This window comes from Ambystoma mexicanum, chromosome 6q, assembly GCF_040938575.1.
Source record: "Ambystoma mexicanum isolate Mex_15411 chromosome 6q, UKY_AmexF1_1, whole genome shotgun sequence".
Taxonomy (NCBI): domain Eukaryota; kingdom Metazoa; phylum Chordata; class Amphibia; order Caudata; family Ambystomatidae; genus Ambystoma; species Ambystoma mexicanum.
In genome coordinates this window covers 690,377,501-690,390,172 of record NC_090937.1, presented here as the reverse complement: position 1 = coordinate 690,390,172, position 12,672 = coordinate 690,377,501, and the positions used below count along the sequence as shown (strand labels likewise).

At 45.5% G+C, this 12,672-nt stretch overlaps 1 protein-coding gene across 5 annotated transcripts in view; it reads right to left on the bottom strand.

Annotated features, from left to right (window-relative positions):
* Window positions 1-12,672, bottom strand: part of INPP4B (inositol polyphosphate-4-phosphatase type II B) — a 3,177,224-nt gene that overhangs the window by 322,799 nt on the left and 2,841,753 nt on the right. For all 5 annotated transcript variants that reach the window (XM_069631181.1, XM_069631178.1, XM_069631177.1 and 2 more), the window contains one exon: window positions 475-629. In XM_069631181.1, the coding sequence (XP_069487282.1) occupies window positions 475-629 (155 nt within the window). The remainder of the gene's footprint in view (window positions 1-474; window positions 630-12,672) is intronic.

Genomic DNA, 12,672 nt, shown 5'->3' with positions numbered 1-12,672 from the left:
ATTAAAGCGACCTCAGGGATCGCAGTTGTCAGGTTTGCAGGCCAGACACTATAACCTAATGAAAAATAACAAGCAACTAAAGGTGAAATGTCCCATTTCGGTATTGCAAGTCCCAGGGAAAACCTTTGTATTGGTTCTTGGAGTTTAAAACATGCACACCTTTTAACGTTTTCAAAAAAATATTAGAAGAAAATATCCTCTCTTGATTTTGTGTGTATGTTGATTTTATTAAAGGCAAATGCCATACGTCCTGTGCAAATTGGGTGGCTTTGCAAAGCCAATTTAATGAAATGTGCATATTTCACCTTAATATGCTATTTTCTGGCGACGACACATCCCATTGCGTTTGTTGACGAGTCCCCCCACTTTGATGTTTAGGACTTGACCCCTGCTCATGTGCAACACCGCTTCTTTACAGCTAGGCTTTTAACGGCAAACACGCGACAGAAACACACAGGCAACGGTGCTGCCTACCTCCTCATGCAGTCCAGGGCGCGGGTGAAGTAATCCTTGTGCAGCTCGTGCTCGTCTCTCAGAATCGAGCACTGTTCTAGCGTCACAGACATAGACGTCCTGTCCTTGGCACTTTTACAGCAGGTGAAACGAATTCCGTTCATTTTGCGGCAAATCTGCAGTAGAAAGGGAGATCAATAACCTCATTACAGGAAGAAGTCAGAGCGAGGCGCGAGCCAAACTGTAATCCCGCAGGCCGCAAATGTAGCGACTCTGTGGAAAATCTCAATTAGGTTCATAAGGACACCTGCGGGAGGCGCGCGTGCGCCCCCATAAGGCCCTGTGAATGGCCACCTTGCATTAGGTTGGTAATTCCTCACCGGAGAACATCCCACTTAGCGCGGCATCGATCTGCCCCTGTGGATTTGTAATGAGCGGGACGCCCTCTTTCCTCTGGACACTTGACAGAGGGCCTTTGACACTGCTACCTACATGACTGCATTGTAGAGCAATCAATGGCCACGAGGAGCCAATGACACTGAAGGCTGGGACCAGTGAATCATTTTACATGCACTTACTCCTTAAGCATAATCCCCATGAAAAAGTACCTGGCACAGGCAGGGCTCGAGCGATTCAGCCGAAACGAATACAAATGATGAATTGATTAATTACCATTTTAAATGGCTCTGAAAAAGTTCCCATCAAACTGAAACAATCAAATACTATCTCATCAGGTTTCGGCTCAGAGGTGCCCCTTCACTTTAGCTACATGGAGAAGAGACGATACCTATTGCTGAACTGCACGCCACATGTAAAAGAATACACTACAGATGCATACATTTGTCAGAGTTTCACAGCAAATTGCACAGAGCTGCGGGTTGGCAACAAGGGTCTGCTCCCATACCCCAACTCTGAGCTTCAACTGCCCAGAGCCCAGCCTGCACACTCACAATTGATGAACCATAGGTTCTAAATTTCACTAATAACACATATATACACATACAGCATATAGAATTTAATAAAACACAAAGAGAATTTTAGGCTTTTTTGGACAATATAAATCATTAAATCCAAAATCAGTAAAGGATACAGCATTCATGTGCTGTTTGTCGTAACAGTACAATTAAATCATGTACAAAGTTTTTTTATCCTAATAATCAATAATAATCTAAATACATCCAGTACAAAATCAATTCAACATAAATAAGGGTTTGTGTTGTGGTAATCCTATGTGTTTCGGGACAATGTGTGCCATCCTCAGGGATAAACCCTCATTCGTCCTAAAAATATAATTAAATACATAGAATGTTATTCTCCATACCCCACACACTAGAATTTTTTAAAGTAAAGACCAATTCATTCATTAAATACAGGTACCCATCGAACCTTTCACAAATCTAAGTTCAAACAAACCTCACGAGAGTGTAGCCAATGAACAATGGATACAACAGATGGTATAGATTTAATTCGCAACACCTATAGAAACAAAACAAAATCCAAAATCAAAAGGAATATCAATAAGAACAATCAACCCACCACTCCCAGGCAGTGCTAGATTCCACGTATACCTGTAAAATCCTCCACGAAAAGTCCAGATACTTGAAAGCCACTAAAAACAAGCACACACAAAAATAAATTCAGATAAACACTCCCCTGATAACCAATCCCCTACTAAAAACACCCAAGTGCCAGCCGTCAAACAAAGAAAAGCTACCTGGCTTCATTCAATATTGCGCTGGCAACACGGTCGTGAGTATCGCATGGTACTCCCCAGAAAGGGATACACTTAAATCACGATAATGTCCAACAGAAGTAACTAAACATACTCTATAACCAAAGCCCTCCACTTGTATACTCACTTGCTCAATTGATCTACACCACGTCAACCAGAGTTGATTCCTCGGTGAACACACACGATTCAGACTTTACCCGGAAGTATAAAGCTGATCTTCCTATAACCACCCACCTAATTGATGACCATCCTGTACCAAACCAGAAAAAGTAATGCTACCAACAGAATCGGCATTTTAAGATGGCTAAAACTCCTATATCGTGCAAGTCTGATTTTATATACTTCTCTGTCCCCCCAATTACTCAGCTGCTCATGATTGGAACGCTGCCAGGACCCCCAGAAGGGGATACCAGGCATCCCTGTGACCCCAATGAAGCAGCTGCTAAAAGTAACATCATACTAAAAACAAAAAAAAAGCATCCCATACCAGAAATATCTTTAACCAAAATCTCCTAAAGGAATGTAATCAACTAAAGGAATGTAATCAACTAAAAAAATGTAATCAACTAAAAAAAGCAAAATAATAATTAATCCATCAACCCTCACCAGAAAAAATATTGAAATAAACCACACTTCCCATACCACTCAGTGGTGCTAAATTAATATCACATGCACCCCCCTTTTTAAAATGTTTCTTACCATCCCTGCTAACTAAACAAAATCATACATTATAGTGGTATAAAACAAACATAAGCCAATAAAAAGCATATCTCTAAAGGTATTGGTGTAATGGATCCCCTGAGGACATTAATTTCAAATATAGCAATTCAAATCAAGCTCAGTGTTCATGCCTCTCGGGTGCAGGGATGAGAGACTCTTATCCACCAACTTTCACGATCATGTAATCGCTTGATAATATCTCCTCCTCTCTTAGGGCACTTAACTTGTTCCAGAATGACAAATTGTAGCTGAGAAATCGCATGCTTCTTTTCCGTAAAATGCAACGCCACAGACCGTAAATCCTCTGCACGGATCTCAGATTTGTGCTCAGTCCACCTTAGCTTGGCCTTCCGGATGGTGAGCCCCACATAATATAGACTGCAAGGATATTTCAATGCATAAATGACATTCATCAAATCACATGTACAAGCTTATTTGATTTACATTTTCTTGCCTCAGGTAGGGATGATTAATCGTTGACCAGTGTATTACATTATGACAAGGTTGACACGCATGACATGGTACTATCCCCAATTTGGACAATCTTGACTGAACTACAGCCTCACATGCTGCATGAGAACGAAAGTTTGTCTGAACAAGGTTTTCTTTTTTATAGGCAAACACGTTTAATGACGGGGAAAGTTCAGATGTAACACTGTCATGCTGTAAGATTTTCCAGTGTTTAGAGATCACTTTTTTGACGCTATTGCCTTGTCTGGAGTGTGTATAAACATAAACTAGCTCTTTTTGCTCGGGTACTGACTGCTCCTGTAATTAATCTGTATGGTCCAAATTCAAAGCTGGCTGCCTCTAAAGTATCCGAGTCATAACCCGTAGCTACAAAATGTTGAAGCATCAGAGTACATTGGGCCTCATTACACGTCCGACTGAAATCCGCCGGTGCTACCGGCGTGTTGCCGCCAGACTCGTAACACTTTTCAGGCGCCTGACTTCCCAGTGCCACCAGTACGTTATAAATACCGGCGGATTGGGAAGTCAGGAGCCGGAAAATGTTAGTCCCCATTCCCATGGAGCCCCACAGAACTCCATGGGAGTGGGGACACGGAAGCACTGGCACGGTTGCTAATGGTGCCGGTGCTTCCATGACAAGTCTGCCTACCACGACTGTTGATCAATATAGTGTTGGTAGAACACCAAATGTGATTGCGCAAGCTCTGTAGCCAATATCATCTGCTTTTTAAAATAATACATAGCAACATTGGCATAGCAGGGTGCCTCGCTGGCCCCCATGGAGGTCCCAGTCATTTGAAGGGAAACATTATTGCTATACCTAAAGCAATGGTTGCTCAATACCAATTTCAGTAATGTTAGTGCAAAAACCTTATCGGCACCTATATGTTCGTGCTGTAAGAGGAACTATTCCATGGCACTTAGACTGCCTCATGAGGTATAGAAGTATTGAGACCCGTTACATCACACGTGAATAGTAATGTTCATGTCATTCAAAGATAAAGCATTCAATTATCTCAAAAACCACACATATATTTCAAATATGTAGGAGCAGCCATCACCAAAGCTTCACCATTCGATCAATGTAGACTGCCAGTGGCTCTAGTACACTTTCATTGGTCTGCCAGGAGGATCCAATAGTGATTTATGCATCTTTGGCAGGACATAAAAAAATCGGATTTAAAGGATAACTTTTGGTCAAGAACATTTTGGTCTTATCAGTAATCAAATCATCTTGCTCAGCTTTCTACAGCACTTCCCTAATCAGAGTCTGTAATGCTAGAGTAGGATCAAATTCCAATCTCATACTGGTATTTACGTCTGGTAATTGTCTTTCACATTCACGGATATAATAACTAGTATTTTAAATAACTAGCGGGCCCCCTTTATCAGCTGGTTTAAACATAATATCAGGGTTAGTTATTAACTTTTTCAATGCATTCCTTTGATTCAAACTCAGATTACCCCTCATATCGGGTTTAAAGCGAACGCGCCTAAAACCATAAAGTACCATTTGCTCAAACAAATCCATGGCTCTATTTGAAACCACTGGATGTAAAGTACTTATGGGTTTGAATTCCACAAGTTCAGAGGTTTCTTCATCTGAGTAAGATTGCAACTCAGTGGTATATATTGAGCCTCAATTTTCACAAAAAATGGTGAAGATGAATCTGTTCCTGTAATAGTGTAGAATCACAAGTCAGAACAATCGATAAGCCTAATGACAATGTCTATCGCTGCAAGTTGGTAAAAGTCAGATCAGAAAGGTTGACAAACAGGTTTTGCGGGATGGTTGTTTGCATATGGGAGGTTTTCTTCCTCGCTCATCTGATCCTGATCAAACTTCTAAAAAGAGGGAGATGGAGTGAGAGATCCTATAGCTGTCGCAGTAGCTGGTGTTCGAACTGCAGCTTCACTAGAACATACACCAGTAGTTATTTTATTATTGGTCATAAGTATATTTGTATCACTGCACCTTGATGCTATATCTGAAGAGTGATTTGAGCGATGATTCTGTTGTGGATTTGATGGTATACTTCTTGCTGCGTGTACACCACATCGTAATTATTGTTCAGGGTATCTCTACAGAATTTTCTAAGTTTCCGAGCTTCCATTTCTTTCTGATAACCTTCAAGTTTTGTGTTAATATACACTAACATAGAATTAGTTTCTTCACTAGTCATAAATTGTGATAATGGTGACTTAATGGCTGTTATCTCCTCATCTAGTATAGTTAAATTATGGGCTGGTTCTTCAATTGTCACAATATTAAGTCCAAAGAGCATTTGTTTAAAATGGCCTACTACTATTTTACGAACTGTGGACAATCCTTACACAAAGTCGGATGGAGGGAGACTCTTAATCCCTGTGGTATTCATTGCACCAATTCTATATGATGTATGTATACATGTGTGTTGAAGTTACTAGTGAAATTTAGAACCTCTGGTTCATCAATTGTGAGTGTGCAGGCTGGGCAATGGGCAGTTTAAGCTCAGACAATTAGTGCAAACGCGCAAATACACATCTGGCTCAGCAACTTGTCATTATTCCCTTTTTTCCCACTAAACTATGTTTCTAGCACTGGGATTTGTTGAAAGATGAACATTATTTGTGTGCCTTCATTGCACTTGGTTGTCTTAGCTTCACAATCTATTGGAAAGAGTCCCAGATAACAAAGGATTGACAGAAAAGTGTTTATTTTGGTCCACTTAAGATTGCTGGAAGTGTGTGCCTTTTGTGTGGTAAATACATTGATTCTAATCCTTTGGAATTATTTATTGCTACCCTTGAGTTATGGCAAGATATTTGATCTTTTTTGGATGCATTTGAAGCTGCATATGACAGCAGAAATGTTTTAGCTTTGCCAAAGTTTGATTTTCTCTTCAGTTACCTAAAAACAAATCCACCTTCCATCCACATCACATCTCAATAGCACGTTAGACTGTTTTGACCCTGGTATTCTGACTCCCAAGGAAAAGTAGTCATTGTTTGGCATGGGCTGGGGAGAATATATGAATTGAGCAAGGTTTTATTCTATGGATGCGTTTCACCACGCTATCCCAAATGGTTTTTAAGATGGCTTGCTGTTCACAGAGCCACTACGTTGCAGCTCATCACACAGCTTATATGCTTTGAAACCCATGCAACCCAACCTTGATAAAGACCCCTGTTTGGTCGAAACACATGTTGGCACTTTGTATGTTAATAAACCAGCACTTAAAGCCAACCCAATTGACAAGAATTCTAAATTTGCTTGCTCTATATACTCAACCCAATCAGACAAACCCTAAGTATTAAATATCCAGCGGCCAGGTGCATTCGGTTCTTACAAATCATTTCATGTGACAGTAAGGTTTGTGGCCCCGCTCAGGGGTTTCCTTAGAACCAACATTCCAAGGAAAGTGAAATGGGTGACTGCAGTCCACAAATTTTAAACTTCCCTTCAACTGAACCAAAGAAGGCTGGACATGGTGGCATATCATGGTACAGCAAAATGGATGCGTGCCCACCTGCCAGACCACTAGCCAACCGAGGGCAGCTGCTTCCACCGTTGCATCACCTGTATCCAATCTCTCCTCTTGAGGGGCGCCACCGTCATCAGCACTCTGCCTCCTCTGCAGGATCATGTACTGCTGGCTGCAGAGTTAAGGTCGCTGGTGCTGAAGCAGCCATGAATTCCTTGCATTGATGGTGTGGAACTTGCCCATTTTCCAGGTTCGAAGGGTGCTGATGATCATGGGGTGACTTTCGGCCAGGGATTGAGACATTATGTGTTGAAAGATTGAAGAGTTTTTCGTTTGGGATGAGAGAGATTCCAGGGGTTGCTCTGGAGAAGTATACCAATAACGAGAATGATTACCCGATCAGGGGGTCTATAGCGTGAGGATCATGTTTGAAAAACTGAGGGGACTAGTGCGTTTGTGCTGTTGGGAAGCAGATAACACACTAGGGATGGGCGTCTCTGCTGAGATAAGGCGCGGCCCGTGGGTGCTTGATTATGATGCCAATGGAGGCTCTTTATAATAATAATAATGGGTTATTTATAACGCGCTTAATATCCAGAGGATTCTAAGCGTGGACCCGGGGATCGAACCTGTGTTGCTCCTTGTCGTCTTGATTCCAAGGCGAGCGTGTTGCCCCTGAGCTATCCTATCGTCAACAGGGAGGTTTAGCAGTTGTTCTTACACAGTATGATGGATGTGCTGTAGGTTGGAATACATGGGGGGCAAGCGGCCATGTCCTGGCCTAGTGAAAGGCATGTTAATTCCAGTCTGCATATAATCAGGGGTTCAGCTGTCATCAGTCCTTTACATAATAATTATGTGACATGATTAAGGCCGGGGACACAGAAAGTATACATACAAGTGCAGATATAATGTGGAACTGGAGTAGCTTAAAGGTGCAATATTGGAAAATATATGCTCTCGTAAACATAGTAAAATGCACTTCCAGTTATGGATAGCTTAAAAACATCCGGGCCTGATTCACTTCCATGAAATCAGGCCCACAATATGTTTTTTTTACTCCAGATGGCTTATCGATCAGGAAATGCATGTTTTAGGCTTTCATTTCTGTGCTGTGTAGGGCTGCTTAAGGACAATGCTAACTGAAACACCATTAAAGTAACAGTAATGTTCTGGATTGCTTTAGAGTGTCCCTGGTGACACATGGTCAGCTGGTAACACCAGTGCCAAGGCAGTGATGCACTAACATATTGTGGGGTGCTGCCATAGGTGTGCGTGCCTGCGTTCATGGGAGCATTATGTGATATGGAATGAGGTTTGTGACATACTGTGCCTTGGACCTACCATTAGCAGCAGGATGGCGTGATTAACTTGCTGTTACAATGTCATCGATTATCAAAGCCCGAGAGTTTAAAGATTCAATTTAAGATGTATGCATCACACCTTCATATTGAATTAAGAGTACCTTGATGGTTAAAGCGTGCAGGGATCATTTTGCTTTCTGTCATCATTATGAATTGCAATACACAGAACTGAACAAATTCACCCGACTCCCCTACAAATTAGGGTCACGCGGACAACAAGGCCCTCAAGTTCACCTGACTCTCCTATTGCTAACGGTGGCAGAGCAGCCCACGCAACACTCACAGGAGGGGGTCAGGGTGTTTAAAGTTACACCAACACTTTACAACATTCAATAAGTGAGTGCTCACCCAATGCATTACTCAAAATCTAGCTATCTTAGCTGTGCAGATAAAAAGGGTACTGCCGAATTACTGGTAACTTTGTAAAAAAGGACCTTTCAGTGTCTTAATGTGACCCTGCCAAGTTCGGGTCACCTAGACAGTTCGGGATCAACAGGAACTTCCGGGGCATCAGGACTGATTAAGTTAAGTCGGGTTTATGGTAAAGGGACATGCACTTTCCCAATAGAAGTCAACGAAGCAGTATACAGAAAACAGGCAAGTGGTTGCCGATATAAGAAAGCAACCGCCAGCTGTCAAAAGGTTGGAAATAATTTTAGATGTCAAAATGTACCAGGCACGGCCAGACACAATGTGCGTTTAAGCAGCAGCGAGTCTGCTAAAGAAAGAACGTTCCCCCGGAGGAAGGGGGACTTTAGTTGCCAGAGATGGTATCTGGCCTGAGAGCTGACGGATGGGCACGGGGCAGATGTCTGGTAGCTAGGCGTGCAAGCAGAACCTGGCCATGCCTATCACGTGAGCATGTGGGCCATCAACATCCTATGAGTCTCTTGAAACATTAATGTTTCTTGGTTGTACGTTTTCTTTTGTAACCCGAAAGGTTCTGGCAGTTACAAACCCTCAGGCATCTGGCGCTCCTGCCTCTCGCTCGCTACCGGTCAGGCTGCCGACGGCAATCAGCAATGCTTCTTCTGGGAGTTGAATGGATTTGGAGAGTCGTAAACTAGCTGCTCCCACCATGTCAGCGGTAGGGATCTGTGCTCGTGGTTCTCGCTGCCCAGTTGAGAAGATCCTAGCAGCTCTCTTCACTACTGGTGTACTCCTGGCAGGATGCTGTACTAGAGCTCCTACAGGGTGACCTCACGTTCAGGTTGCTCATCGGTGCTCCCGCGTGCACCTCAGTGAGTCACAAGGTCTAGGTGCACATTCTGCTATCTAACGTGAATATTGGAAGCTGAGTGCAAACTCAGCCCCCAGCCACAGGCATGACTTCTTCCAAACGTTTGAACGTTTGGAGGCCAACCAATCATGGGGAGACAGCGCATTCAAACTTTCTTGGGCTTGTTCCCAGTCAGCACACAGGATAAGGGTTGAGCCTTCAGTTACAGGCATCCTATTCTGATACTCGCTAGTTCTTGGATGCCCTGGTCTCTGGCTTCCTGGGCTCATGGTAGCCAACACTATCTATGGGCACACCTGTTTCCTTTCACATAGTGAAACCAAGTTGAGCTGTAGAACTCATTTGGACATACCAGTGCACGTATGTCACCTATGAACTCTGCTCCAAGGGGCCTATATACTCATTGATTACAGAAGATTGGCAAGTGATTGGGTGACTTGGCATGCTTCCTAATGGCCATCATCTTCTGGGCCAAGCAAAGCGAACAAGGCCAGGCTACAGGCCTAGGAAAACAGGTGGTTTCTTTTGGCCACTGCACCCTGAAAGGCCTAATGTCTCTCAGGCAGCAAAAAAAACAGTGTTTCGCCCTTAGGGATCAAGTGATGAGGACCCACTTGTGGAAATAAGTTGGTGAACCATTCGAGACAAGCCTAAAACACCAGGGTCCTCATGTCAAAGCCAAAGTGTAGGACGTTGGCTCCTAACAATGGGTGACAGGGAAATGCCAGTCATCAGTGGAGCAGGAGTGGGGGGCACATCTTGGCGTTAGTCTGTCTTCTAGTTTGGCAGCCTCATTTGCCATTGGCTGAATGGACTGGCTTTTAGTTTCACTATAGATTATTTAAACTGCCATACGATGACTGCGCAAGGGGCGGGGGGGCTGAGAGACATCGCCAACATTCAACCGCAGAAACAGCAGCACGAAATCCAAGGTACTTACTAGCTCTTAAAAAACAGTTTGATTTGAAACATTTTAGTGAAATTTAGTCAGGGCTGTGCATGCCTGGTAAATCTGCCAGTATAATGAATGCTCAGGCAGCGGGCTCACCAATGGGTTTAGGACACATCTGAACGTTGGTCAATCTTGTCACTCAGCGGCCTTCTTTGCTCCCGGCTGCATCATCTCTCTTTGCCTTTCACCACATACTATTTAGGTCGCCAAGCAGTGACTCGTCGGCATGTGGGAGACAGAGACCCAACAGCAGGAAGAAACACCACAAGCACCAAGGTTCTAGATCTTTCTTGCATAACGCAGTTCATTTATTTTGAACTGTGGGAGTGGCTGGCGCCTACTATAATTCCTTACAGGAATGCATGTTGAACATGCACACCCTCGGCAGTTTTTACTTACCATTTAAACAAGCACTAGATCTACCACTAGAATTAGAATCTGTGCCGGGATTCACATCTTGGTGTCAACCCCTCTTTTACCTTGGTACCCTCGTTTGCACTCACCTGCTCAGTCTGCCTTTTATTTTAGCTGCAGACTGTTTACTGGATCGCTGCAGTATGTGGGGGGGAGAGGATCGCTGCAGTATGTGGGGGGGAGAGGCATGACAGTAACTTAATTGGATATTGTGCACTGCTACTTCTGCCAACGTTTCCCTTGTCACGTGTTGGGAGACAGGGGAGTTGCACGAAGGGGAGGGGCAGATCCGTAATTCACCACACCACAGGTTCTTCTACTCCGTGTGAGGTTACCTAGGGTCGCCCCCCACCCCCTCCCCGTCGGCGTCGTGCAGTCGCCTCTGGGGTACCCCGGCCCTGTCTATCTTCTCTCTACCCCGTGTTCATCTGTCGTTGATTGCCGCTTGCCCCCATCCATATTGTTTGTTTCTCCTCTTAACTTTGGTCCATTGACCCAAACTGCAGCTCTGCCCGCCCCCTCCCCTTTCTGCGTCCCCCAGTTCCCCTTCTATCTAACGCAGGCCGCACCTTGGCGCCTGGCAAGTTCCTATACAGACACCACCGACAGTGTCCCCACATCACATACATACACCGGGCCGGCCCCGCCCTCCGGTGCCGACCCACCACCACTTTCTCCCTGCCTAAAAAGTCATCGTCCTGCGATGTCCATATGTCTTAGTGTCCCATACTACTGAGACTCACAGTCCCAACTTCTTCTCTAACACAGCCTCTACTCGAGACCCTCATCCCCCAATTCCTTCCCCCCGGGGGGCTTCCCCTTGTATACCTTTGTTGTATTTTGAGCTTCGTTCTTTTGATCCCCCCCCGGCCCTCTCTTTTGGGTTCGGAATAGTTTCCAAGACCCCTATCTCCCTCCCCTTTTCCCAGGGCCTCCCCTGAGTCTAGTACTCCTGGGGCGCCGTAAGGTCTAATCTGTTGGCTGTGCATTCCCCTATGGGCCTGACAGCGCTTTGCTACAGGGATCGCAATGTAACTCCGCCGGGCGACCTGAAAAGGAAGCAGATTCATTACAACACATTTCTTCATAAAGGGAGGGCGGGTGGGAAAATACTTCTGGTGCTACACGTGGGAGGGGGGCAGGAAGCCGGAGGAAGTGATCGTTCCTACGACGATCCTACCCTTTTGTAGGGTCTTCCCCCCCGGCTTCCTGTCCCCCCCCCCAAACAATCCCCGGTACCCCCAGCCACTTCCGGGGCGGCCCCCTCCCCCTCGACCCCCCTCCTCCCTGCCTTCGTGAATTGGCCCCTCCCCCCCTCGCCCCCGTGGGCCACCAGGAAGCTGAGGCTCGGGGGGGGGGGGGGGCAGGTCTCTGGCCCGGCAGCCCCCACTAAGGGGCGGCGCCTGCCATGCCGCGTCCCGCGGCGCATTCGCCCGCCGTAGCGGGGGCATCCTAACGCCATTCACCTCCCCCCACTGCACGCCCACCACCCAACCCACCAGTAGCCCCGGTATTGTGTAGGCCGGCACCTCCCCCCAGCCGCCCCTCCCCGGTCCCGCCCCCCACCCTCTCTCCCGTGCCGGCCTACCCTCCTTCACATTCCCTGTGCGCCATCCATGACCTGAATTTTCCTTCCTCTTTCGCCCTGAGCGTGAAACCGTATACCTTCGCCTCCCCGCTCACCTCCCCCAAGTGTCTGGTGTAATTTAGGAACGTTGAGAAGTTATTTCTGTAGCGTGCCCTAGTGCTCCCTGCCAATGCTCGGGTGGCTAACTGTCGCATTCCTTGCTCCAGCTTACTAGTTGCCACAGCTGCTCGTTGAAGGGTGTCATGTTGTGATGCGCCAGCGGATGTGCCTTCCG